This window comes from Sporobolomyces salmoneus, assembly GCF_050403485.1.
Source record: "Sporobolomyces salmoneus JCM6883 DNA, S_salmoneus_JCM6883_v1_ctg7, whole genome shotgun sequence".
Lineage (NCBI taxonomy): Eukaryota > Fungi > Basidiomycota > Microbotryomycetes > Sporidiobolales > Sporidiobolaceae > Sporobolomyces > Sporobolomyces salmoneus.
In genome coordinates, this window is record NW_027481156.1 from 396154 (window position 1) to 422393 (window position 26240).

General features: G+C 51.6%; 11 protein-coding genes across 11 annotated transcripts; 4 read left to right on the forward strand and 7 right to left on the reverse strand.

Moving 5' to 3' along the window:
- Nucleotides 1-116: 116 nt before the first annotated feature.
- JCM6883_000959 (uncharacterized protein) lies at nt 117-1058 on the reverse strand (the record flags this gene model as incomplete). Its single annotated transcript, XM_076629967.1, has 1 exon — nt 117-1058. The coding sequence occupies one exon, from the start codon at nt 1056-1058 to the stop codon at nt 117-119; it is 942 nt and encodes a 313-aa protein (XP_076490132.1).
- A 945-nt stretch (nt 1059-2003) lies between these two features.
- On the forward strand, nt 2004-2784 carry JCM6883_000960 (nuclear transcription factor Y subunit beta; the record flags this gene model as incomplete). The annotated part of the gene is made up of 3 exons (XM_076629968.1): nt 2004-2198; nt 2267-2527; nt 2599-2784. The coding sequence occupies 3 exons, from the start codon at nt 2004-2006 to the stop codon at nt 2782-2784; spliced, it is 642 nt and encodes a 213-aa protein (XP_076490133.1).
- A 733-nt stretch (nt 2785-3517) lies between these two features.
- Nucleotides 3518-4119, forward strand: JCM6883_000961 (uncharacterized protein; the record flags this gene model as incomplete). The annotated part of the gene is made up of 2 exons (XM_076629969.1): nt 3518-3744; nt 3831-4119. The coding sequence occupies 2 exons, from the start codon at nt 3518-3520 to the stop codon at nt 4117-4119; spliced, it is 516 nt and encodes a 171-aa protein (XP_076490134.1).
- A 244-nt stretch (nt 4120-4363) lies between these two features.
- Nucleotides 4364-6556, reverse strand: JCM6883_000962 (chromatin structure-remodeling complex subunit RSC7; the record flags this gene model as incomplete). The annotated part of the gene is made up of 5 exons (XM_076629970.1): nt 4364-5517; nt 5578-5604; nt 5672-5947; nt 6008-6110; nt 6185-6556. 5 exons carry the CDS (start codon nt 6554-6556, stop codon nt 4364-4366), a joined length of 1932 nt encoding a protein of 643 aa, XP_076490135.1.
- Nucleotides 6557-6887: 331 nt separating this feature from the next.
- On the forward strand, nt 6888-8879 carry JCM6883_000963 (uncharacterized protein; the record flags this gene model as incomplete). The annotated part of the gene is made up of 5 exons (XM_076629971.1): nt 6888-6967; nt 7028-7222; nt 7287-7445; nt 7538-7702; nt 7784-8879. The coding sequence occupies 5 exons, from the start codon at nt 6888-6890 to the stop codon at nt 8877-8879; spliced, it is 1695 nt and encodes a 564-aa protein (XP_076490136.1).
- Nucleotides 8880-9152: 273 nt separating this feature from the next.
- Nucleotides 9153-10925, reverse strand: JCM6883_000964 (uncharacterized protein; the record flags this gene model as incomplete). The annotated part of the gene is made up of 2 exons (XM_076629972.1): nt 9153-10470; nt 10540-10925. 2 exons carry the CDS (start codon nt 10923-10925, stop codon nt 9153-9155), a joined length of 1704 nt encoding a protein of 567 aa, XP_076490137.1.
- A 1564-nt stretch (nt 10926-12489) lies between these two features.
- On the reverse strand, nt 12490-15664 carry JCM6883_000965 (uncharacterized protein; the record flags this gene model as incomplete). The annotated part of the gene is made up of 10 exons (XM_076629973.1): nt 12490-12509; nt 12579-12648; nt 12709-12789; nt 12857-13147; nt 13207-14103; nt 14169-14386; nt 14453-14814; nt 14875-15128; nt 15193-15266; nt 15583-15664. The coding sequence occupies 10 exons, from the start codon at nt 15662-15664 to the stop codon at nt 12490-12492; spliced, it is 2349 nt and encodes a 782-aa protein (XP_076490138.1).
- A 315-nt stretch (nt 15665-15979) lies between these two features.
- JCM6883_000966 (tetratricopeptide repeat protein) lies at nt 15980-19212 on the reverse strand (the record flags this gene model as incomplete). Its single annotated transcript, XM_076629974.1, has 8 exons — nt 15980-16061; nt 16128-16212; nt 16272-16341; nt 16407-16556; nt 16622-18306; nt 18374-18929; nt 18997-19032; nt 19114-19212. 8 exons carry the CDS (start codon nt 19210-19212, stop codon nt 15980-15982), a joined length of 2763 nt encoding a protein of 920 aa, XP_076490139.1.
- A 170-nt stretch (nt 19213-19382) lies between these two features.
- On the reverse strand, nt 19383-20920 carry JCM6883_000967 (serine/threonine-protein phosphatase 2A activator; the record flags this gene model as incomplete). The annotated part of the gene is made up of 7 exons (XM_076629975.1): nt 19383-19760; nt 19827-19951; nt 20021-20121; nt 20189-20260; nt 20328-20470; nt 20539-20667; nt 20753-20920. The coding sequence occupies 7 exons, from the start codon at nt 20918-20920 to the stop codon at nt 19383-19385; spliced, it is 1116 nt and encodes a 371-aa protein (XP_076490140.1).
- A 319-nt stretch (nt 20921-21239) lies between these two features.
- Nucleotides 21240-23177, reverse strand: JCM6883_000968 (uncharacterized protein; the record flags this gene model as incomplete). The annotated part of the gene is made up of 3 exons (XM_076629976.1): nt 21240-22085; nt 22151-22623; nt 22703-23177. 3 exons carry the CDS (start codon nt 23175-23177, stop codon nt 21240-21242), a joined length of 1794 nt encoding a protein of 597 aa, XP_076490141.1.
- Nucleotides 23178-24044: 867 nt separating this feature from the next.
- Nucleotides 24045-25927, forward strand: JCM6883_000969 (tubulin beta chain; the record flags this gene model as incomplete). Its single annotated transcript, XM_076629977.1, has 7 exons — nt 24045-24072; nt 24164-24301; nt 24407-24788; nt 24891-25356; nt 25414-25651; nt 25711-25733; nt 25814-25927. 7 exons carry the CDS (start codon nt 24045-24047, stop codon nt 25925-25927), a joined length of 1389 nt encoding a protein of 462 aa, XP_076490142.1.
- Nucleotides 25928-26240: the final 313 nt, after the last annotated feature.

Sequence of the window (26240 nt, forward strand, 5' to 3'; positions counted from 1 at the left end):
ACAAATCCACAGTTCGTGTAAAGGGCGTTTAGGCAAGATCCATCCGTGTAAGGCGAGAGAGAGAATATGAACAAAAGAGAAAAACGAAAAAACCAGTGCGAAAAACCTCTGAGTCCTCACCGACCTCCACCAAACAACCTCAACTTCTTCATCCCTCCAAACGCATCTCCATTGTTGTTGGGTTTGACCGGTTTAGGCGGTACGTAACGAGGATAAGCGGCCAATTTCGGTTGTCTACTGGCCCCAAAATCGAATCCTCCTCCTCCTTCTCCCGATGAATTCGTAGTCTTTACGGATCTATTCGAGGTCGTTCGACTCCGAGTTCTCGTTCTCGTCCTCGTTGAGCCAGAATCGGAAGAGTTCGAAGATGCGGAAGAAGAAGAAGCGGAAGAGATTGTCGAGAAGAATGAAGAAGCGAGGGAACCTTTCCTATCTTGCTGGAGTTCTTTCGATGATAGTGATGGTGAGGATGAGAGATCAGTGACGGTAGTAGAGGAGGAGAAAGTAGGGAAAGGAGTGAAAGTGTTTGCGGGTTGTCGGGGGAAGAAATCATCCAATTCTACCATGATTGTGCTCGATTGAGTTCCGGTTCGATTGTGATGAGGGAATTTCGAGGAGAGAGGTAGTAGTGAGAACGAAGAAGTTGAAATGGGGGAGGTTATGGGAGAGGTTGGAGTTGGGGTTGAAGAGCGGGAATCAGAGGGAGGGGGAGAAGAAGGAGGAATTGGGAAAGAATAGGTTGCGAGGGAGAGTAAAGGGATATCGGATCGTGGAGATCGAGGAAGGGTATATTGACGTTGTCGACTTGCGAGAGGAGTATCGGGGGAATCGGGGACAGGGGAAGAAGCGACGTAAGGGAGAGAAGAAACAGAAGTTGGTGAAAGTGCAGGGAGATCATCGGACGCTACGTCGACCGGAGAAGGCGGAGGGGAGTATTCGACGAGTTCTTGAGCTTGAGGAAGAACTTGAGCGATCGAGATACTGTTCTCGAGGAGGTATTCGATGTCGAGGTCTGAAATATCCGTTTTGGTGAACGAGAATCGTGCGGACCGCATCATCTTCTTCACTTCTCTCTTCTGGCCTCTGTCTCTATTCCTGTCGTTTCGAACACGCTAAGCGAGTCAGTTGGACGGGTCTGACGAAGAAGAAGAACGGCACTAACTTTTTGTCGAGGGTAGACTCGATCGAACGAGAGATTCCCTTTCGACGCGCCAACACGAGCCGCAAACGACTAATGAACTTCGCGGAGACGGGATTGCAAGTACCGGGGGAAGAGAGAGAGGTTCGAGCGAGAGCGTAAATGAAAAGGGAGAGAGAAAGAGAAAGAGAGAGAATCGGAAGAAAGGGTTCTGAGTACTCACGCGGTTACGAGGTGTCGACGATCTGTTGTTTTTTAGCTTCTCCCTCTTCTCGTGTGCCGGGTACCGGTGAGGAAGAAGAAGAAAAAGGAACCGAGTGAGACTTTTCTTCATTCTCTCGCAGGAATGCGCTAGAAACTCCCCGATAAGAAGTCGCGTTTAGCGCGTAAGGAAAAGGACACTTCCGCTCAACAACGATCCCACTCGCATCGACGCTTGAGACGTGAGAGTCGAAGTGTGCGCGAGAGAAGTTGTAGGAAACGAGGTCCTTGCGCTCAGGCCGAGAAAAGGTTAGCTCGAGGAGAGGTAGCAGTCACGGCAGGGTTGCAACTACTCCGCCGAAGGCATACTTCCGTCGAGAGAGGACCATGTCCCAAAGTCGAGCGCCGCACGTTACTGTGGAGGAGACGTCAGAAATGAGGAAGAGAGAAGATTCAGAGAGGCGGTGCACAAATCTCTTCAAGAACAGACTTGCGACGGGAGCTACAGCTCAGCCGATGACCGGGTGCTGTATCGAATGGAAGTCACAGACGAAAGGTGACGAGGGAGACGAAAACGCTCGAGTTGAACGAGTGCCGAGATCAAACTTTCCATTTCTCTCGATCAACACCTCTGTCGCCTGATCGATTACGACACCAAGGTAGAATGGAGGTACCAGCATTCGATTCGAACGCGGCGTTCCCACCACTCCGTCCTGCCGCCAAGGTCATCCCTTCCCAAGATCAAGATCAACAACCTGTCCCCTCTGGCTCGAATGAACCCGCGACCGCAGCTCCTGGGGACATTGTACCGCCTAGACAGATCGAGGAACATGAGGTAGAGATGTACAAGGAACAAGACGTGAGTTCTCTCTCTCCCTTCTCCTCTTCTCCTTCAACTCTCTCTGACCTCCCTCGCTTCTCTTGTAGCGATACCTACCAATCGCGAACGTAGGTAGAATCATGAAGAAATGTTTACCGGAAACTACGAAAGTCTCGAAAGATGCGAAAGAATGCGTCCAAGAATGTACTTCGGAATTCATCAGTTTCATCACGAGCGAAGCGGCCGAACGGTGTCAATTGGAGAAGAGAAAGACGATCAATGGGGAAGATATCTTGTTCGCTTTGCAACAACTTGGGTTCGACGAGTATGGAGTGGTCATGCAGGTTTATTTGGCGAAATATCGTGAAGTAAGCTACTCTTTCTCTCCCGCCTTCCCTCGCTATGTCGTTTCGTCGCTGATCCTGTCGTGTTGATGCAGCACCTGAGGTCAACTGGGAAACGAGCACAGAAGCGAGCGGCGAAAGAAGCGGCTTTAGCAGCTCAACCTCAACCTCAAACGACAGGCGAGACTGCCTCGAAAGATGGAGAGGGTCAAGAAGCTGGTGAATACGACGAAGAAGAGGGAGAAGAGTATCCAAACTCGGTAGAAGGGGAACAGGAATGAGTGACGAGAATGATGGAGATGGGGTTTCTGCGTGGTTCTGATTTTAGTGTTGATTCGATTCTTTGATTTGTTTGTGAGTCTATCTTCCTCTCTCTCGTTGCTACATACTACGACTTACCTACTGTACCTCGCCTTGTCTCCCTTCAGGTTGTATTCCGATTCGTTCGCGCTCCTCGACTTTGCAGCTCAGAAGAAGTACCTCGCACTCTGTTCGTTGGAGGGGTCAAAGCGGCGCCGATTCCGGAGGGCAAGAGAGCCACTGGTCGCTGCGTTTGGATGAAACAACCAGTGGGGGTTGATGACGGTGAAGCCTGGAAGAAGACTCGCACGATCGAGAGAGAACACGACATCACTTCTCACCTCTCTCAACCACCTCTGACTGCTCTTCGCTGTCTTCTCGTTGTCAGCAGCCAGTTTGTTTCGCTCATACAAAGTATGCATGGGCCCTCTGTCGCCTATCAAGTCGCGTCAACACGCTCGTACTCCATTTGTCTCAGAAGTCTCCCAGAGCATTTGGACCAAACCTCGAGCCGAATTCCTCTCTCCCTTCCCCCCGTTCATCTATTCATCTCGCCAGTCCGTACCAAGAGTTGAGGGTCACGAGCTGTAAGTCATTCGCTCATGAACCCCAAAGCTCCGAGCTGCTCGCTGATCAAGTTGTCTATTCTCGCCTCAGACTTTTGGTTCCCCTCTCTTGCTCCCTCGCTGGTCGAGTCCGGAAGCTCGAGCAACAATGTATCCATCCTTCAACAAGCTCATCTCCCTCATGTTCATCGTGCAAGCTGGTCTTTCTCGAGCCGATTCCTCCCCACCTTCCATCGCTCCCTCCGATCTATCTCCCGCTCGTATCCCAACCTCTTCATCTCCATCTCTATCAGATGGCGTGCTCGATTCAACGGAATCAAAACAACGATTCATGCGAAAGAAACGATGTTTCTATGTTGGGACTTTCTTCCAAAAGTGAGCTCTCCCTCTCCGTCCCTCTCTATCTCCTCGGTCCTGGATCGACCAAGTCCTGGTGCTGACGAGAGTGTACTGAGAAACAGGATCGACTGCGATGCCCCTGCCGACTCGACCGAAATCCCGTATTCTCATTCTCATGCTCCTCAATCGCAACTTGAGCAACAACAACCTACTACTTCGACTCGCTCTCAATTCCCTCCTCGTTCGCATTCTCGTCATACGACTCGTCATTCACATCAACCGACATCGAAAGCTACGACAACGTCGAGCAAGAGGAAATGCATGAGTGTCAGCGTCAAGAGGAGAGAGAAGGGAGATGGAAAGGAGAAAACCGTGGTGCGAGGCTCGAAAACAGCTGGAATAATTGTGTAACGCTTTGCTTGACAGTACAGAGAACCCATCCGATCTCCTGGTAGACGATCGAGAGCCGAGCGAGAACGATCAAAAGTGTCGCCTCGCGCTCGTTCTCGAGTCGAGTCTCCAGTCTTTGTCTAGTTTTGTGTTGTGCGCGGTTTGGCACTACATGTCGACGAATCCGAGTCATGCATGACTCTATACCGCGTCAAGTCAGACCAATTCGAAGATCGCGAAACAAGGAATGCAACGTTTCACGAGATCAAACCTGAACGACCTCCTCCTCCTCCTTCAGCCCTTCTAGTACCTGTGGTCCCGCTCCGAAATCCCACATCCCAGGTATCAAAGGTTCCCTCGCCCGATGTCCTTCATCCTCCAAATTCCAACTCTGTTCATAACTGACAAACTCCAAACTCGCGATACCTCCTCTCGTCCCCGCTGCCAATTCCATCTGTCTTCGTTTCTTTCGTTTCTCCTCCTCCTCCTGCTCTGACGACGGCGAAGGACCGGTTCCATTCATTTCTTTTCGTTTTCCCTTCCCTTTCGATTTCCCTTTCCCTTTCTCCCCGTCCGAGATCTCTTCGGGGTAAATGTTCGCCCCTTGATCTTGTCGATAGAATTCAAGTACGGTAGTAGGTTGAGTCGAACGATAAACGTGAGGTACGTTCGTTTCCAGCTCGTAGAATCCTCGGATCGGGTTGAAGCGTTTCGTTAATCGTTTCTTTTTCGGTCGAGGGGCAGGGGCAACGGGAGGTGGAGCTGGAGTAGATGAGGCGGAGGTAGGTAATGGATTGTAGAGAGATGGAAGGGAAGGCATTGCTGGTTGAGATTGAGGAGGAGGGAAGGGGGAAGGTTGAGAAGAGACGGAAGGAAGTTGGAAAGCTGAAGTTTGAACAGGCGGAGGAGGAGGCAGGGCGGGATTGTTGTTGACGACGGGTTTCACTTCTTCATCATCGGTATATTCCTCTTCGACCATTTCCCAACAGTCCTCTTCCTTTTCCTCAACTCCCAAACTGATCGCGACTTGACCAACGTGACTCGTCCTCACTGCCTGATACCTCCTATTATGTTCACCCACCTCTTTCGCATACTCATACATCCAATCCTCAACCGTCAAATGACTCGCAGGTTTCGCTTTCTTCGCACTAGGATCCCAACTCTTCCCGAACGGTTGTAACCCGTTTCCTCCGAACGTAGCGTGAAGTCCTCCTCCGATTTGAGACGAAATCAATTCGGATCCGGGCATCTTGGGTTTACCAGGGTGACCGATCAAGACGTTGAGTCCGAGGGAAGTCGCCCCTGGAGGTGCGTTTCCTTTCGAAACGGCGAGAGTACCGGTATCTTTTTCGGGATCGTAAGGTTCGATGAAGGCTGGTTCTCCTGCTGTGTGTCCCGCTGCGAGGGATTTCCCTTCGTCTGTATCACTGAAAGAGTCAGCTCTGTGAATCCGAAGTGAGGAGAGGGGAAGAAGCTTACAATAATCATCGAGAATGTATTTTCCGTCTGCGTTTGCGACGAGAACGTGAGCTCCTCTCGACGGGTTAGACACACACGAGCGAGGTTGACTGACCTTGTACGAACGTAGCTCCCATGACTTTGAAAACGTTTCTCGCACTAACCATCGTTACTGCACGACTTTTCAAATTCCCACTCAATTTCCCCAACTCGATCAACCGATCCTTCTCCGCTTGCGAACAACTCAATTTGTGAATGAGAGGGTTTCGACGGAAGAAGTAGAGGGAATCTCGGAATCCGGCGCAACGGGCCGCGTCGATTGAAAGCATGTAGAGTTTTTCCGTGTTGGTTCGCATAGGAGAGGTGAAGGTGTGAACTTTCCAGTTACGACCTGGTGTGTCGTACATCATCAGTAGACCGTACAAGTGAGAGCTGGCGAGGTTGAGCTTACCTCCTAGCAAGATTCCGTTTTCATCGATTTTCGTTTCTCCTCTTGGATCATCTTCGAGGATAATCTCGTCATCTACAATCTTGTAGCTTACTCCTTTGACGTTCTATCACATCACCAACTACTTCAGCATACTGCAACCGATGCTTGCGAAAGAGAGAGGAGGAAAAGAAAACTGACGACTTTAGTTTCCTTCTTCTTCAAAAAGTTCAAAGCTTTCGACCTCTTTACTGGCGCCGGGGCTACCGCCGGTTGAGGAGTTTCCCTCGAGCTATCCTCCAGCTCAACCGGCAAAGGAGTTCCAACAGCTGAATCGGGTCCCATTTGATCGTCTTCCGATTGTATTCCCATTGGAGTCCCTACTTCTCCAGTCAAGATCCCGACCGATGTACTCGCACCTCCTGGATCGGTTGAAGTCGCTCGAGAGTAGCTGGGAGAGTCGGCAGGAGTTTGAAACGCTGAGGGAAACGGAACGTAAGAAACGGGAGAAGGGGCAGCGGGAGGAGCCGGACGAGCTGCGGGAGGCGGTGGGGCGAATTGATGTGGATTCATCGCGACTCGGTTGAGTGATGCGGAAGTGGAGGAGAGAAGAAAACAGGAACGCGCGACTCGAGTTCGTTTGACAACCTTCACTCATCGGCGACTTGCTCGTTCAGCTCGCGTTGACTTCTGCTGACTGGTATCAGGCTTTTCACATCGAGAGCTGCTTTGTGCTTGCCCTTGATCGGGGTGAGACGGTGTAGAGTCGTTTTCGACAGTGTATTCTAACTCAATTGACCTATCGCTAAGCAGGACTGTGCGCTTGGGCTAACTATTCCTTGTTGACTGCCTGCTCCTCGACCTTCGACTCGTCGCGAGCGAGCAACGGTAGCGGGAGTCAGGGATGGAGGATCAAGCTGATGGTCTCTCTCTTCCGTCGTTCGCAGGCCGGATTCAAGATCGTTGGGACATCCACGAATCAAAGTGAGTCTCGCCTACGTCTTGATACCGTGAACCAGGCTGACAACCCGCTCGCGTACACAGTCTGAGATCCTGGCTGTTCATTCGTGGGATTCCTCTACACTCGGAGGAAGCCGCTCGCGCGCTCGTGTTGAGCCTCTCTGATGCAGCCGCGATTCAGTTCCATCAGCACAACGGACCGAACGCTCCGACGAGGACCGACTTCGATAGCGCGGTCCGTGTGTGTAGGGCCGTTTGGATGAATCCCGCGAGACAAAAGTGAGTTTCTTCTCGTTTCCTTCTCGCGATGATGAATTGATATCGACTCTGGTCGACCTACTAGGATCTCGACCATCGCAACAGCGAACGAAGTCACTGCGCGTACCTTCAGATGTCGAGGAAAACGTCAAGAAACCGTCAAAGACCTCGTGAACGACCTCGAACTGCTCTGGTGTCGCTTGCCTCGATCCCCACCTCTAGACAAACGTCTACGCTTCGTCAGGTAAGCCGTCCTTTAAAGTCTCGCGCTTCCACGTTCCTCTCGAATTGATCTTACCGCCGATTTTTGTCCCATTTCTCCCGTGATCCGAGTAGCGCTTTCGTTCACTTCCCAACCGTCTACCGAACTCTCCTACGTTCAACGACTTACGAAGAAGCCGTAGTTCAAGCTCTATGCTGGGAACGGTTCATGACCATGTCCGAGCAGCAAGGAGCGATTCACGCAGCTCAATTTGCAACTCCTCAAGCTCAAACTCGTCCGTAACCACCTCCTTCCGCTCCCCCTGCGCCCCACTCGACAACCGTCGACAAATTGAGTGACGAGGAGGACGACGGCGTCAGCTTCGAATGGGAAGCACACCTTTCGACTCCAACTGCTGGACCTCCTCGAGCGAATCCGACCTCGAACCTCGATCCCGTTTCTCCTACCTCTGAATCGATTTCTACCGACATCGATGACGATGAATCCGAAGAAGACGAATTAGAGTCGGACGAAGACAAAGAGGAACGAAACTATTCCATCATCGCAAACGAATCCCTCCAACCAAATTTCCCTTCGAACCCTACTTCTCTTCACGCCATCGATCCTTCCTCCTTTTCACCAGCTCAGACTCGTCCTCTTGAGCTCTCCCAAGCTGACCGATTCACTCCGCAACACTCGACTCCGCCTCCTTCCTCTTTCGCCGCTCAATTCCCTCGTCCACCCCAATCTCGTCCTCCTCTCCCTTCGTTCCAATCCCCTCAAAACTCTTTCTCTCGTCGCGCTCAATCAGTCGAATTGGAAAGGATTCCCGAACAGTTCCAACAGACTCCACCGTTGAATTTGACGAAGCCTCTTTTCCATCCTCATACCCATCCTCCTCTGAACTCGATTCGTCCTCTTCCTGCGACTACTCAACACCAACGTTCCACCTCTTTCCACACCACCACCAGCACCGAACCATCTCGTCCTCGAAGTGCTCGACTCCGAAAAAACCCTCCTCCTCCTTCTTCTTCTTCGAAACATTCTCGTTCGGTCTCCCAGCCCGTCACTCCCTTCCTGACTCAAATCGTCTCGAACGGAAAAGGAGGGGGAGGACATCGAAAAATGAGCAGTACCGATTCGACCTCTACGATCAGTCGTTCGAAATCGTTATTGAGCTCGTTATTCAGCTTGAATCGTCGTTCACCTTCTTCCACTACTACTCCTCCTACGACCGGTACGTCGTTCGGAGCGGAAGCAGGAGGTGGAGGAGTAGAATCGAGCGTCGTTATTGAGGGGGAGACTTCGTTCGGAAGAGAGGAATCGGTCGGGAAAGCTCCGAAACAACGTTTGAACGTGTTCAGTCCTGAATCGATCGGAAGAGGCTTACAGCAACAACAACACTGCGTAGACCTTTCTGTTGCTGCTCCTCAAGTCGGGTTGGAAAAGGCTAGAATTGGTGGATTTGCGCTTTGAATTGATTTTCTTTGCTTTCTTTCTCGCTGGCTAGCGTATCTCTCGGATTCGATGGTATTTATGGGAACACGTAAATGATGGTTTTCCAGGAAGAGAGCACAATGTGAAAGAACTGAAACAACAAGAGATGGACGAGAGATGCAAAAAGCCCAAAAAACAAAAACGAAACGAGTGTCTGAATAGAGGATGTGAAAACGAAAGACGAAGAGTGAGGGCAGGGAGGCAAGGAATAAGCAGGAGAAGATTAAGGGTTAAGGAGCGAACAGGAAGAGATTAAGCGAAAGCTGAAACGAGATCTCTTGTAGATTTCTTCGATCTCAGGCCTTGAAGGATTCCTTTCTTTCCGATTCGACTGTTGTTCGGCGAGGTTGACGGTGACGGTGCTGAAGGGAATGGAGAAGTAGGATTCGAGCTCGATAGAGAGGTGAGAGTCGCGGTCGAACGAAGAGATTCGGGGGAAGTGAAAATCGTTGTCGGAGAGTTCTGGGACGGGAACGTGGGACGGAAAGTCGAGGATGCCGAAGAGCCATTTCGAGATCTCGCGGAAGAAGAGTGGGAAGAGGATTGACTGTTCATCCTTCTCGGGTTCGGACGAGAAGGGACAGGGAGACTCGCGAGTTCGTCGGCGAAATCTTCCCACGAGATTAATCCTCCGTCTTTCGAGTGTTTCTCTTCGTACGACTCGGAATCTTCCTCCTCCTGTTGGTCGCTGTTACGACGCCTCCATGATCGATCGTCTTCGTCTTCTTCTTGCGGAGAACCGGGGAAAGGAGATGCTGAAGGTCGTCGACGACTTCGATTCGGAGTATGTTGTTGTTGCTTGAAACTTCCAACCGACGAAGGTGCGAACGATCCACGACGACTCGCACCACAGTCGGAAGAACCGTCCGAAACGAGGGTGGGAACGGTCGAAGAAGTCGCGACTGACCAACGGAAACTGTTGTGAGTCGAAGCACTCGAGCCTTGACGAGACATCGTTGAAGAGGCGCAGGACATTCTTGAAGAAGCGGTGAGAGGTCGAAGAGGGACAGAGTGACCGGAAGACGAGGAAGAAGCGTTGGATTCTCGCGAGAAGGACGAAAAGGTGCGATTCGACATGGGGACAGAAGTAGGATGAGCGGAGGAAGAAGGAGGCAGAGGAGGAGCGTTTGTCGCGTCGAAGGGAAGTTTGCGAGGTGCGAGAGAAGCGTTGCTGCGTTGACGAGTGATAGTCGGGAACGGACCAGCAGGGCGTCGTTGGTCGCTCTTCGTGACGGTCGAACCATTCGAACGACTCGATCGGGTCGAGCGGGTCGAGTATGCCGTACTGTTGCGTTGGAGGGCGACTGGAGGGAGGGAAGGAAGATCGCCTTGAGGGGGAGAATGAAGAATCTGGCTCTGAAGGTTGTGAGATTGCTTCGATCGAGGGAGACCTTGCGACGAGACCGGGTCGATGGTCGTATGAGGTAGGGAGAGAGCATCGGCGGTGTAAGCGTCGAGAATCGCGTCGATGTCGAGTTCTGAGAGATCCGTTGTCGTGAAAGAAGCTCTTCGCGAAAGACGTCGCTGAGCCTTCTGGTTCGAGAGCGAATGGATAGCAGGTGACGATTGACTACTTGCGAGCGTGTTTTTGTCAGTTCATACGCTCTCGCGCGAGAGATAGAAAGGGAGAAAAACCGACGATTTCGTTTCCTGAGAATATTTCGCGTTCCTGGCCGCTCTCGCCTTGCTCAAATCAAGCGGTTGAACATCCGGTAAACTATCATCCCGCGAATGTTGCTGTGAGAATCCTCCTCCTCCTCCGTTATTCGCCGAGTGTCTCTTTTGTTCTGCCGATTTCCTCCTCTTTTCGCGTTCCAACTCTGCCAACAACTCCAAACACCTCAATTCCGAACTGTGATCGTCTGGTTCCATGATACTGCTCGCCGAAGATGCCGTCCATAGTGAAGTTGAACTTCCTGCACGCGATGAATCGAGGTAAGGCGAGTTACCGAACGTCGAATGGGCGTCACTCCACGGTGTGAGAGGGGAAGATAGTTGTGGAGAGTAAGGAATAGAGTCGTCCATGGTCGTCTCAAGAATGAGAGAGAAACGAGGGTGATACCGAGAGAGTGTGATTCGTTGTTGAGTGAGTGAGAGAGTCGTCCGTCCGAAAGGGGAGTGAGAGTGAGTCGCGCGTCCAGTGACCGCGTGTCGAGAATGTATAGAAGTCGAACGAGAGAGAGGACTCGGATGTCGAGAAGACGAAAAACGGTTGCGATTCAACGGTTATTTGCCCGCGTGTCGACGAGTTGCGCTTGCTTTTTCGAATGGGTGAATGTGTCGTGTGTAGAAGGTAGAAAGGAAGAAGAGAAAGAGGGAGAAGGAACAGGAGATCGGCACCAAGGTTTCCCTCGAAACTGGCAGGATCGCTCTGGCAGGAAGTTTAGAAGCGAAGAAAAGTGAGAGAAGAACTTCGAAACGCGCCAGCAGAGCAGAGCGCGCGCGACCAAAAAGAAGGGTTCGTTGGCAAAGCCTTCCTAACTTGAAAAATGAATTCATTTTCTTCGGACCGTTTCCTCTTCCGATTCAACACCCGTTGAGGATGCTCCATCACACCACACCTCTATCTGTTTGTCACCTGATCACGATCTACCGTACAGCGACAAGTACTGGAAAAAGTGACCACAGCTTTTTCGCTACAGAACTTTCGTAATCCTCGGGTTCCGTCTCTTCCCTCGTTCTCGTCCTGGCATCACCACAACGTGCTCTCCTTAAAGTCTCCAATCCGATCGTATCCACAGATCGTCCTCCCCCCTTTCCCCTCCCCTCGAACCGCGGTCCTGCCAACGAAAACGAGAATAACTCCTTCAGGCGGACTCAACGAAGAGATTCGATCGGATTCCAACCTGAACATAGCTCGTCTGCCAGTTCACTCGTGGCGTTCGGCGATCTGTTATATCGCGCGTGTCGTTCTCGAGCCTTTGAAGCTTGAAGCTTGAAGTTTGAAGGAACGGCAAAAAGAACGACGAACTTCCGTCGAATTTCTCTGCGAAAACGGTTGATTGCGATTCCTCCTTTCCCTGGTCCTCGCGCGGCTCGCTGGATGACGATGACGCCGTCACAGGGAGAGAAGCGAACCGCCTTAGTTCCGATCCATAAGGTCTCTTTTTGTTCTTCGCACGGACTCATTCGACTCCCTTTGTCGTGCAGCTGTACTCGTCGAGTACGTTTCGTCCGCGCACTGCTCCACGACTGCAATCTGTACAATCCTCGAGATCTGATCGAGCGCTATGAGAGGGGGACCAACAGAATCTTAATCGAAGGAATGAATTTTTTGCTCTCTCTCGAGGCAGTTTCGACAGGAGACAGACAGAGAGAGATTGTGTCGTAACTTCTGCAGCAGCAGTTCTTTCGAAAACAGAGGGAGAGAAATGTAAACAAGTGAGAAAGACTACTGAAAGAGAGAGAACATCCAGCGAACACGGGGGAGAGGGTGAACAGGGGGGAACAGAAATCGAACAAGCCTCGGAGAGAGGGTACTTTTTCGGGAGGAGAGAGCGAAGAGGTCGAGGTGATATCGAAAGTAGGTGGGGTCCGAGGAGAGGGGTATAGGTAGAAAAGTAAGCGGAGCGTTTCGTCTTCTCGCGATTTAGAAATCTGAGCCTTCGACTGTAGGCACAGATTACCATCAACGGTGTCAGCTCACTGCTACATTTGCTGATCCGAAACCGAACCTACCATGGAACTGCTGAGCATAGGAGAATACTGGTTGCATGACTCCTTTGAGAATCGCTTGGGGAACGTTCATCTGAAGAGGCTCACGTCAGTCTCGGAGAGCAATCGTGTAGTGGGAACGGTTCAGGCTCACCGACACGAGAGAATAAGAGATCTTTGCGAGACCGTCTCGTCGGATCAGTTTGAAAAGTTGATGAGCGACCGCCGTCGGATACTGAACGAACGAAAAAGTGAGCTTTCATCTCTTCGAACGATTGCACGAAAAGAGTTGCAAGACTCACCGACATCTCCATATACCATCGATGTTGATACACGCTCAACCTGATCGCGGCGTTCAAACTCCTCTGCACGTCTCCCTCATCGGCGTACATTTCTAACAATTTCAACCACGCTTTCGCCGAGAACTTCTGATCAAGCGCACGTTGGAACGCATCCTTCGATTCTTCCTTGTGGTGGAGACGTTGGGCGAGTTCACCGAGGATTTCCCATTCGGTTCCGGTTTTGCGGTAAGGAAGATGTTGAGCTTTGAAATGAGCGACTTCGGCTCTCCAGATCGTGTACACTCGGAGATCCTACGCACTTAGAGTCAGTATACAGTGAAGCATGGGAGAGAGGGAAATGAGGAACGTACTTCATACAAAACCATGAATAGATTATCGAGCCATCTCTCACACAACCTTTTGTTCTCCAATCCGTTCCCACTCCCTTCCTTCGCCGCCGCCGCCGCATCATCATCGAGTTCCTTTTGTTCCGACTCGTCCTCTTGTCTCGCTTGACCCGGTTTCTCAATCACTTCCCTCGCTTTCCTCCCTTCTTCACTCTCTTCAAACTTTTTCAATTCTTCCCGTTCCCGTTCTCCATCCGATTCAGTCGAAACTTTGATCGTCGGAATCCCAGGTTGTCCATCTTCATCGTTATCACTATCAGGGACGACTTGTTCTCCATCTGAAGTTTCTCCATTCACCGCAATGATCGGTACTCCATTCGAAGGAGCCGACGTCGAGGCGGGAGAAGTTGTAGCAGCAGCTGAATCAGAAGTCGTAGTAGCGGCAGTCGGAGTCGAATTATTATCCCTCCTTCGAATCGATCCAGAATCTGATTCTTCATCTGTCGCGATCGCGAGCGGTCCAAACCCTTCCTTAACGCTCTCATCATCCCCTTCTCCATCCTTCGGGGGAGCCATCGGACTATCCCCGGTCATGTCCTGCGCTCGATGCATCCTGTATTCCTCCTCCATGACGAATACTTGACTTCGACATTTCAAGAGTTCGTCCCATCCGATTTGACTGACGAGTTTCGCGAGCAGTACGTAAGCTTTCGCGAATGTACCTCGAAGGGAAGGGGCGGGGAGTCGGAGGAGAGCAACGTCGGCGTCGGTAGAGTTTGAAGACGAGTTTTCTTCGTCGAGGATTCCGGAGGCGGCGATGAAATCTTTGACGGGGAGGTGGGATTTCGTTGGAGTTGGCATACGGTGGAGATCACGTTCGTTGTAGGTGAACATTGGGCAAGAATTGAGCGTAAGGAGAGCCTGTCGAAAGTCGAACGAGATGAGCACCACGAAAAAGCTCGAGGAGGAGAGGAAAGGAAACTCACATCGGAATATCGACCTAGTTCGATGTTGACCTGAGTAAGCTTCGCCCATGTCACGAATTCGCTCGGAGCGCAATTGACTGCCTGTTTCGCGAGTTTGAGCGCCCAGTCGTGTTTTCCCTTTGTTCGAAGGAAATCGCATTGAACGTGAAGAAGAGAGTAAGATTGAGGGTGATTTTGGAGAGCGGATTGGAGAACTCGAACTGCTTTCACTTCCTCGTCTGGTTTAGGGCGAAGACGGGTCAGTTAAGGGAAGACGTCTGAGAGCAGATTACGAGAGAACTCACTCATGCCTAGGTAACTCTGGGCCAGTAGACAAGCTACTTCTCCATCCTTCACGACGAGCTTCTCGAACAAGTTGACCGCAGGACCAAACCGGAACGAATCTCCGAAATACTTCATCAACCCCGAAGTCAAATGATTTGAAACGACCGTAGCGACCTGGATTTCGGGTTCCGAACCGAGTTGCCACCCTTTGAAGAACGCATGTTCGGCCGCGGCGATGAATTTCAGTTCTGCGTCGGGAGAAGTGATCGGGTCGAGTTTTCGAAATCCGGCGAGTCGGTAATTCGCGTCGTCGGCGTAGAGAATCGCTCGGAGAACTGCTGAGAGGTACACTTCTTGCCACATTTGTGGAGTCGCTTCATGTCTGTGAGTACAAGCAACTTGTTCAGCTAGGCGAATTAGCTAAATTGAAGACTGTACTCACCTTTCCCCTCGAACGTCGACGACATAAGCCTCTACACCTCCGGGAATCTTGACTTCCACCCTGACATCGACCCTCGAGAACGCATTGAACGAGCAAAACGCTCCTCCTCTGATCTTCCACGCAGATTTCGCTCCTGACGTTCCAAAGAACCAAGTCGGAGCTTCTTCAACCGTATAAGTGAGGGAATTCAGGTAGGCGGCTAGGGAAGCTGAAGATGAAGCGTCGACTCCGGAGACGTAGTGATACGATCCCATCTGCATGGACGAAGACGATCGAGTTAGCGATAGTCTTCGAATCTCGATAGTGCGAAGTCCTCACGTCTTTTTGACCGGCTTTACCGGTAGTTTTAATGACGTGACATAGATCTGGAGGACCGAGTTCGCGGAATGAAGCTGTGAGGGGGTGCGAGAGAGGGGAGGAGGGAAGAGAAGCGAGAGTCAGTAAATAGTCTCACTCAACGAGCTCCGATACTCCACCAGCCTGTTCCATTATCGTGCACCTAGCTCGGTTCCTCCGACCGCCTGTCACTACGGCCCAGAGTGGAAGGACAGGGTCGAGCCCTTTGCGTGTCGGCTCCTCCAGTTCTCCTCTTCCTCAACGTCTGCCTGCGTCCTCTACGTCCCCTATGTACTCCATGGCTCCACAAACCGATGCAAGTTGACCCGAACTCGTCACGAGCCAGAGAGATCGAGAGAAACGTAAACTTACCCAGAGTTTCAGTCCTGCTCACCAGACTCTCGCCCAGTTCGAGTTCGACAAACTCTGGCGTGTCTTTGAGATACTCTCCCATCTCCCTTCCTATTTCCGAGTAGTTGTGTTTGTTGAAAGTTGATGAAAGGGAGTTGAGTTGAGGGAAGGAAGGAAACGTGTAAGGGCGCGGGTGAAACGAGCGAGCTACTGGTGACTTAGGCGAGCGCGTAGATACGTTCAAGGAGTCGCTGGGAGTCGGAAGAGAACGTGGGTGAAGGAGGAAGCTTCGAGACTTGGCCCTCTCTCGATCTCTCGTCGGAGTTTCGCAAACAAGTCCGCGGCGACTTTTCATTCTCTTTCTCTCGCGCTCTCGAGTACACGTCACGGCACTGAGTGAACATAGGAATGATAGCTATCAATTCGAATCTACGAGTTCTCTTAATAATCCTCTCAAATTCTTTTCGGAAGCCATTCCGCTCAGATCTGTTCGTACCATGCTGTACGACAAATACAAACTGATCAGTGCCTTGATCACGATACCGAGAGAGCAGTAATCGACGTACTGGATGAGAGAAACGTTGAGCGAGTCCCAAAGAGTTTGTGAGGTGATTCCGCTAGGTCCGTTCGAGGGAGTCGGATCGAGGAGATCTGTGAAAGGAACGATCAGCTCACAGCAGAGACGTAGAGAGTATCAGGGAATGGCTCACGTTCATGCTCTGAATCAGCTTGTTGAACCGAAAGGGAAGTCAACAGATGCTGAATCGCTTCTTCGTAGTTCTATTCGAGTCGCTTCATCGTCAGCTTGGTCGGACAAAGAAGAGAGAGATAGAGATTGGACGTACTCCTAGATTCATGTTTGCTACAGCTAGGTTGAATCGAGCTCGAACGTATCCAGGTTGAAGATCGAGAGCGGCGAGATAGTATTGAATCGCGAGGTCCGTCTTGCCTGAGTTCGCGTAGGTCGCTCCGAGTCGATTGTACAACAGAGGATCCTACGAGCGAGCGACGAGAGATGAGCTGCATACTCAGACAATAGAGATCGAGGGAAACGACTTACATCAGGTCTGACGGCCAAAGCCGCTTCGAAACAATCCCCTGCTTTCTCGTACTCCTCACTCGAATTGAAGAGGACTCCCATCGCCACTTGAACATCCGCATCGACTCCTCCTTCAACCATCATCGCTTCCGTCCCACTCTGCGCCAACCGAATCAACAATCCCGTCAAGTATTGATGTCGTTCCGTCGAAGTTTGAGGTAAACTAGCCCCGAACAAGTTTCGATACTGTTCGATCTCGTTCGTGTAGACCTTGTTCTCGTTCGAACGGGCGACAACGTCGACCCATTTATCGATTTGTTCGTATGCTGCTCCTCGTCGAGATTCGTTCGTGTAAGAAATCGCGAGCGCGAGATGAGCCGCTCCTCGTGCGACGGTCGGGTCGAGTTCGATCGCGCGTTGAAGGGCAGAGATTGCGAGTTCTTCTCGTTCGTTCTCTTGTTGTTTGATTCCGAGGGAGAACCAGGCCGAGGCGTTGTGAGGATCGGTTTGAACGTCGGCTTCGTGCTGTAAGAGAGAGTCGATGCGAGCTGAAGAGAGTGCTGCGGCATCGTGAGAAGCGGTCGCGGCCGAGTGATGAGAGTGGTGGTGTGTCGAAGAAGCAAAGGCGTTTTCGCGTTGATGAAGGAGGTAAGGATTATTCTGAGCGAACGAGTATCCGTGCGAGGTCGAACTCGTCGAAGCTTGTTGTTGTTGTTGAGTCGTTGCATCTTTCGGTTTGAGTCCAGCTGCCGTGACTTCGAATTCGTCCCAACTATCTTGCAACATATCCCATTCCTTTTGTTGAGCCGACAACGATTTCCTCCTCGTTTGACGTCCACCTCCTAGTGCGTGACCTCCAACGATCATACTCGCATCGTCGAAATCTTCTTCCCATGACGATTGAGCGAGATGAACCCTCGTATCGTATTGAGGCGATTCCTCATCGTAGATCATCGCTCCTCCATCTCCTTGAAACTGCAGAGGTCTCTCGGCCGTCTCTTTCCCTTTCCCCTTCTCCCTCTCTCGTTGTTGTCGAACCTGATCTTCTTCCTCCCACAACCCCGACATCGTATCATAAGATCTCTCGACCTCTCTCCTCAAGTCCCCGTCCGTCACCATCGTCGGATTCATCTGTCTCCCCGCCCAATGATGTTGAGCTCTCGCATGGTCCTCTACCCTTATCCCCGCTCCCAAGATCGGAGGTGCTCCCGATCCGTTAACTCTTCCTTCTTCCTCCCTCGTCGTCGCGGTGAAATCATTGACCCATCCATCCGCTCGAGCTTTCCCTTTCCCTCCCTGTTGCTGCTGCGTCGAACCGTAAGGTTGAACCTGTTCAACTACTTTATCCCCCTCAACTGCGACTTCTCCATCCCTTAACCGTCTCATCAGATCCATAAAACTCGAATTCGCAAATTTATCCCGAATCTCCCTCTGTTGTAGATCGTCCGCCTGAGAAGTCGACTCGTGAGTTCTCGTACGTTGATCTTCGGAGGATTGGACGGTCGAGAGAAGAGCGGCGGCGGTTCGAGCGAGGGCATCGCGAGCGGTCGATTCGTCGATTGGAGTATGGGAACGGAGAGGGGGAGTGAGAGCACGAGTTTCGAGAACGTGGTCGAGGTAGTTGGATGTGGTGGCTGTGTCGACGGAAGCGGAAGTCGTCGAGGATGAAGCTTCTTGTGCGAGAAAAGCGGTTTCCCAGTCGACGGCTGAAGAGTAAGCGCACGACTCCGTATCAGCTTCGTTCTTGTTCTGATACCGAGTAGAGCGACTCACCTTGATCCTCTTTGGTCGTTTCTCGAGACTGCATCATCGCAGGAGAATGATTTTGCGCACCGGCGACGATCGGCATTCCCATTCTGATCCCCGCTCCATTGACCCCAAAGCCTTGTCCATACAGCCTCGTCGTCTGCGCAGGCTGATAATGCTGACCTCCGTGCTGTGGTTGCTGTTGAACCGGAGAGGGAGATTGTTGTTGAGCTCTCGCCGAGAAATCTTTCGCCCAAGCTGGAGTTCCTCCATTCGTCACGACCTGCTGTGGATTCGAGCGACCGAAAGCTTGCGAGAACAGTTCTTGCTCTTGAGCTGAATGGGCCGAAGGAGGTACGTTGGATTGGAACGCTTGAGCCCAGGCTGGGACCACTTGCTGAGGAGGAGGAGGAGTGTTAGAATGAGAATGAGATTGACCGGCTGGCGTAAGGGCTCGGTTGAGAGGAGAGAGGTCGAATGGTTGAGAGTGGGGGTGAGGTTGGAAGAATTGAGCGGCGGTCGGGTCGGAAGGGAGAGAAGAGGAGGAGGAAGAAGAGGGGCCGAGAGGGGAGTGGCGGAAAGACTACGGGAGCTCGCGGGAGTCAGCATGAGGGTACGAGGAGATAGCATGAAGTCATGGGAGAGCTCACCTGCTTGGAAGAACCCGCTTGAGAGCCGAAATGATCCTGAAGAGATGAAACCGAATCATCAGTCAGCTTCCTGTCCGGGTAGCGCGGGCGTTTCACAAGGATAGTACAGAGACTCACTTGTTGTACTCCTCGGTCATGAGCAAACGTCTTCGAGAGCTGAGCGAGTGGATTGACCGGTCCACATTCGGCTCCACCGGCGAGAGCAGAGAATGACATCCCTCTGTGCTAAGCTGAGCTACTGGTGCTGCGTAGTGTCGTATTAGCTTGCGAGCGATGAGAGGGCGGGAGGAGTTAGGCAGAAAGGTGAGAGAAGAAGTCAAAAACGACCGGTTACTTCTCTCGCCGGAAGAATTTCGCAAGAGACCTCTTCTTTCTTTGCAAGGTTGCTAATCAAAAGGTATCGGTTTGACCGCCGAATTCCCACTAGTAACAAACGCACCACCTTTCTTCCTTTCCTCCTGAGCCGCCGCAAACGCCGAAGGAATCGCAATCCCACAACAATCTCCAAACTTCGCTTCGCCCCTCACATGCAAATGTCCATGTTCGTCCGTATGAACATCCGCTTCGGAATGATGAGTGTCCAATTCGGGAGTTGGAGGGTAAGGAAGCAGGGAACCGAACAGGAAGTGTTGAGCGACGGGGAGTTTCGCGAGAACTTCGGCTTGATACATTTTCAACATGCCAGTGTTAACTTTGTCCCAGGATTTGACACCGGAAATATCGTCGAGCATTGGGGAATGCCAACGTAGGGAAGCGGTTTTGATCTAGCGAATGTAGGAGTGAGATCTTGCAACCGTACCAAATTTCGTAGAAGGAGAACTGCCACTCACGGAATTGATGTAGCGAACGTAAGAGAGGTACATGTAGTCCTTCGAGAACTCTTCGAGGATATCTGGATCATGAATCGCTTTCGGTCGAATGTACTTGTGAGTTTTCAGTTGAGCCGATCCGAAAACTACACGCCACGAGCACGTCAGGTTTCCCCGTGTTTACCCTTGTCGGAATTGAGGAGTAATGTACGTACTGAATACAGCGAAATGGTAGTCGTCTAATCCTTGAGCACCATGCGAACCAGCCGGTTCAAGCCAATATTCCGTCTGAAGAAGCCGCGCGACTTTCATGTATCTGGAGTCGAAAGGGGGGATTATCAGCGCTCCAGAAAGCCTGATAGATCTCAAGCCCTTCGACTCACTTCCAAAACACCTTGATCACGACCGCCTGATAATCGCTCGGTTGAATAATTTCGAGTTTCTTCAGACACAAACTGCGAGTCCATCCGAGTGGTCACTACCTCACACAAGTGCGCAAGGTAAAGAGCAGTGTGTACTCACAGCCAACACAGGAAGTTCAATTCCATTCCCGAACCATAATCAACTCTCGTTCTGTTCCCCCAACATTCACAGAAATAAACGCTCAATTCCGCTACGTAATCCTTCTTCAATCCCGGAACTTTCTCGTGTAGAGTCGTTGCTTTCTGTCAACCAAACCCTCCGATTTCAGCTCAGCTCGAGGGAGACAGAGGTGAAAGGAGGAAGAGCTGACTGAAGCGATTTTATCGTAGAAATCCCTGAATGCTGGGTTACCGAATCGTGATTTCCCGTTATCTACTGGAGGAGTGCCTTTCACTACTGCTTCTACTTCATCGAGTACTTCCACTAGAGCTTTCGTGACCTGCAAGCAGTCCGAGACGACAGTTTCCGAATGATGAGATCTTTCTCGCTTTCTCGAGGAGGACTGAAAGCTGGGAGCTACATACCTCGCTCTCCGGTACTGGATCAGTCAACTTGACGCCCACTACGGAATCATTGAGGGCTTCGATGAACGAGACGACGTCGGAATGAGTTGATGATGAAAGCCAGGCGTCCAGGTGCGCTTTACTGACGATTCGCTTCGTTGGTAGGACTGATGGAGCTACTTCGGTCATTGCGGCTTGTCGTTGAAGGGCGGAGGGAGGCTGAAGAGGGGAAGGGAAAGAGTAGAAGATGAGAGAACCTCCCAAGTCGTGCGCTCGTAAAATAGTAACAGTGGTGACAAAGGCTACGACGGAGAGGCAGAGATATTGCGAGTTGCGAATGCAAGGAAAAAATTGCGAGTAAAATCGAACGAGAGCATAACAAAGTTTGGACTTTTCGTGTGCGAAGGAAACGACCAAACGACGACGACGATGCGAGTTGGAGCGTGGCTGGTAACAGAGGAGACAGATTGACGGGGTATAACGATGAAGCAGAGAGAATAAGAGCGGATCAACCCATCGAGAACAACGCTTTGAACCAAGCCACAAACCTTTCCCACCACGTCCCTCTCCAACCGGCATCTCTCTCCCCTGCTCCAATCCTCAACTCCCCATGTCCGATCTTCGCCGGTCCCTTCCCACCTCCTCCCCTCTCGGCTCGTGTGTTCACCCCAGCGTCCTTTTGAGCTTTTGTTTGATCCATCGATCCAACCGAGGCGGATCTGAACCTCGACCCGGTTCTCGCTGGACTCGCAATGAACTCAGGGAAGACTCGACAGAGGGAACGGAGCTCGGGATTCGTGAGGTAGGCTGGGAGGGTGAAGATTCGGAATTGAGGTTCGACGGAGGCGATCCGAGGGGGTGGAATCGAAGACGCAGCGGGGAGTAAGGGAGTTTTCTGTTCGAGTTCCGGTGAAGCAAGAGATGGAGAGACGGGAGAGACGGGAGAGATAGGGTCCGGGGAAGGGAGGTCAGAGGCGAGGAGGAAAGGAGTTGAAACTGTTGTGGACGAGAGATCGGGAGAGGGGAGTTCGAGACGAGGCGAAGATCGTGGTGGTAGCGCTGGAGGTTCGGAGTTTGCCTTGTCGTGAGGATCACAGAAGGGATCGCTCGGAGAGCGATGTCGAAGGCTGTTGCGATGAGGGGGAACTGCGGGAGGTTCTTTTCTCTTGGTCGTCGGCGACTCTTCCTTATCTCCGAGCATTACATGTTCTTCAGTGACTTCAGCGGCGCTCGAAATGATAGCAGGATTGACCGGAGTGTTGTCGTCGGCGAGACTGATCGATTCGCTTCTAATCGATGACCTGTAGGTGTCCGTGTGCGACGGTTCTTTGACCCGTTCATCCATGCCTAGTATCTGTGAGACCCAACGTACCACTGCATCAGCTAGTATTTAGCAGATGCACTCGGGAATCGACTCACCCCTTTGAGAGCTTCGACCGCATCTCTCGTCCACGAGTCGCCTCCACCCGCTTCCGTAAACACCGCAACATCGATTTCCCACTCTACTCTTCGATTCCCAGCTCCTCCCCTTCCAGGTTCGATCGATTGAAGCCACAGTGCCCCGAACAAACTTCGAAAGAACGGGTGACAACCCGGGATCTGTTTAACGCAATTCGAATCGACGAATGCCTTGAACGCTTCGTAGCGTGCTCGACGAGCTTTCGAAGATCTCATCGCGGCGACTCCTCCTCCCATTCCGTCTTCGAGTGAAACTCCTAGGGCTTGTTTAATTGAAGAACCGGGTAAAATCGTTGCGAGGATCGTTTCGACTTTGATGCGACGCTCAATCTCTTTGTCTCGATGATACTCGCTTCGTACGGTCGCCATCGTTCGAGAGTAGATCGCGACGGAAGAAGGCGGAAGTTTTGCGAGAATTTCTCCGACTTTTCGAGCTGTGCGGCATGAATGAAGGATGCAGACTGGTCAGCTTCGACAGTCTGCTTGGTCTCAACAGTATTCTTCGTGTCGCACCTGATTCCGCATCGTTATCATAGTATTGTCTGCGACACAACGCACTGAATCGAACGAGTTGTTCCGGAGTCGGTTCTTGAAAATCTTGAGCTCGAGGTCCCTTCGATACCGACGACAATACACTCTGCGTATCTGCCGATGCTCCTCCACGTCTCGAATAGTCGCTGCTGTATCGTTTCGTTGGGTTTCTCGGAGTCTTGGCGAGGAACGAAGGGGAATGAGTTGAGTTCGTTTTCGTCGTAGAAGGGCTCGTGGTCGATTGCTGGCGACTTTGCTGCGATATACGACTATTCGGACGTGGACCTGATCTATCGTAAGATCTTGTCGGATTCGGAAGTGAAGGTCGAGAAGAGCCAGGGGGAGGGGAAGCAGGAGTCCGTGAGAAAGAAGAAGAAGGGGAAAATGGTTCGGCTTTCAAGGCGTCGTTTATCGGGTTATCGGGTCGAACCGTAGGTGAACCGAATGGATTGTCCATCTCTACGATAAGGGAGAGGGAGAGGGGAAGAAAGGGATCAGCTCCTCTCCTTGTTCGGAGCTTCAATGCCGAGGCTCTTCGTCATGCGAACTCACGAGGTGTCACTCTAGCTAGGTATTGCCTCTACGCTCCTTTCGATGTTGATATTGAGTGTAAGTGAGTCGGGAGGTGTCAGAGGGAGGGAGAGGAGGACAGCAGTTGGCTCGACGCTGTGCAAAGACCTGCGGTCCGAGAAGAGCTGTGGGCTGATCAGAGGCGGGGGAAGAGCTGTACGTGAAGAGTCTGCTGTTTATGATGCGTGTGCTGGAAAGAGTCGAGGACAAGAGAAGTTGGAAGGAGAAGAACTCGAGCAGAATCGCTGCACGTGTCGAGCCGCGTCGACCACCCTTTTTCGCCGAGACAGAGAACAAAGCAGGGCAGAACGCGATCGTATGTACGCTAAAGTGTGTTCGCTTGCCTGTAAGTCGCTTCACTCGGCAGTCCCTCTCCGCGGACATCGACAAACGTCATTGATCATTCACCGGTTCCCTCTTCGGTAGTTAACTAGACCTGCCAGTGAACTGGTACAGTAAGCGCTGGTGAGGGATGTCACTCAGAAAAACCGCGAATCGGAATCGCTCAATGTCGGAGGAAAAGTCCGGGCGTCGATTCCTTATTTCCGTCCTTCAGTCTCCGTTGCGCCGTGATGGGTAGAGCCGGTAGCCACGGCTACGAATACAGAGAACGGAGCAGCAAACCCGAACGAGGCGAGCTGGGTCGTGCCTTTCAACGAGCGCTCGAGCCTCCTTCCTCGCGTTCCTCTTTCACCTTCGAACCCGGCTCTCCTTCCTCCAAACACTCGACTTCAGCTCGTAGACTGTTCGGACAATGAGGGAGCTAATCACGATACAAGCTGGTAAGCTCGTTCTCTTGTTCTGCCCTCTCTCGCTTTATCAAGCTGATTGAACGGGTCCCTTTGTTTGTTTATCTCCCTCGAACACGAACAGGTCAAGCCGGTAACCAAGTAGCGACAGCGTCCTGGGAGACCATCTTACCTGAACATGGATTGACGGATCAGGGTCAAATCAAAGAAGAAGCGACGTTTGAACACACGGAAAGGTTGAATGTGTTCTTCTCTGAAGCCTGTAAGTCTCTCCTTTTGCGAACGGTATCAGTGGAGCTTCGACTCGGCCCGTGTTTGGATGCGCTCTGAATGTAACTGACTCGAAATAGTTCAAAATGTCGCACAGCTGCGAAGAAATTCGTCCCTAGAACTCTCGCCGTCGACCTCGAACCCTCAACAGGAGATGCGATCCGATCGTCGAAACTCGGCTCACTCTTCCGTCCAAGTTCGTTCTTTGCCGGTCAAGGAGGAGCTGCGAATAATTGGGCGAAAGGGTTCTACACGGATGGAGCAGAAATCCTCGAACCGATCTTCGACGCTCTACGTCGAGAAGCAGAGAACTGTGATCTCCTTCAGGGTTTCCAGCTCGTGCATTCGATCGGAGGAGGAACGGGATCAGGATTAGGATGCTTGCTGCTCAACAAGATTCGCGAAGAATACCCTGATCGGATGCTCGCGACGTATTCGGTTCTACCATCTCCGAAAGTCTCTGAGACTGTCGTCGAACCGTGAGTGATTCCTAACATTATTGTCTTTTTAAGCTCGAATCGCATTTCGAATCTCGCACTCCTCTGTCAGAGCGAAAACTGACACGCTGACGCTTTGAACAGGTACAACGCCGTCCTCTCCTTCAATCAACTCATTGACCACGCCGACATGGTCTTCACAGCCGACAACGAACAGCTCTACAACATTCTCCACCGCAACTTCAAGCAAGAAAACCCGGCCTACCCCGCTCTTAACGCCCTCATCGCTCGAGTCATGAGCGGCATCTCGACGCCGTTCCGATTCTCAGGTCAACTCAACTCGGATCTCCGCAAACTCGGAACGAACCTCGTTCCTTTCCCTCGACTTCACTTCTTCACGACTTCCTACGCCCCTCTCGTCGCACCTGGAGCGAAGGCGTTCGAGAGATCGAATGTGGCGGATATCATCTCGGAGTTGATGGACTCGAGGAATCAATTGGCGGCGGCGGATGTTCGTTCAGGGAAGTTTCTCACGGTCGCTTGTTACTTGCGAGGAAGGGATCTTTCGAGTCGTGAAGTTGACGAAGCAATGTCGGCGATTCAACAAAGGGTCAGTTGTCCTCTCTGCTCCGTCACGTTCTCGTACTGACCGACAATCGTAAGGTAGAATCGAGATTTCTTAGTCGAATGGATTCCCCATTCATCCCAAACTGCTCTCTGTTCCGTCCCAGCTCTCGACGCTCCCGTCTCCGGAACGATGATTTCGAACAACACTTGCATACAAGACCTGTTCAGGAGGACTCATGATCAGTTTTCGAGGATGTTTTCGAGGAAAGCTTTTTTGCATCCTTATCAGAACGAAGGGATGGACGAGATGGAGTTCACGGAAGCGGAGTATAATCTGAGTGAGTCTCTTCTGTACTCTTCTGCGCCGAGTCGACAAGGGCTGACGCAATGAGGACAGTCGATCTCGTGGAGGAATATCAGGTTTGTTTCTTGAGCTTTCTTTTCCCGAACCCACGATCGCAGGAGCTGACTCTCTCTCTCCCTCTTTCGCGCGGATGTAGCAATACCAAGACGCAGGTATCGACGAAGACGAATGCGTTGGAGAAATCGCAGAGGGAGATGGTTTTGCACCGGAAGAAACGGATCAGAGTTTTGTAACCAACTCCGAGGCTTGAGCATCCGATTTCGCCAGTCTCCACTCTCAGTTCGACACTGTAGCGTCCTCCACGACGATCAGTGTCTGTTCATTAGCTCTCTCTCTCCTCCTGTTCGATTGTTATTATTTCGCTTTTTTGGTACATGTTTTTTCTTTTTCTGTTCTCGTCGAAGCACTACGGTATCACAATCTGTCTGGTACACTGCGAATGACGCTCAGAGGCGATCGAGAGGAGCTGGTTCGGGAACGCGAAGAATCGAAGTCGCTTGTCCTATCACCACATCCTCGACTCACTCTAAGGCGCTCGGATACCCGAACTACGCTACAGACGA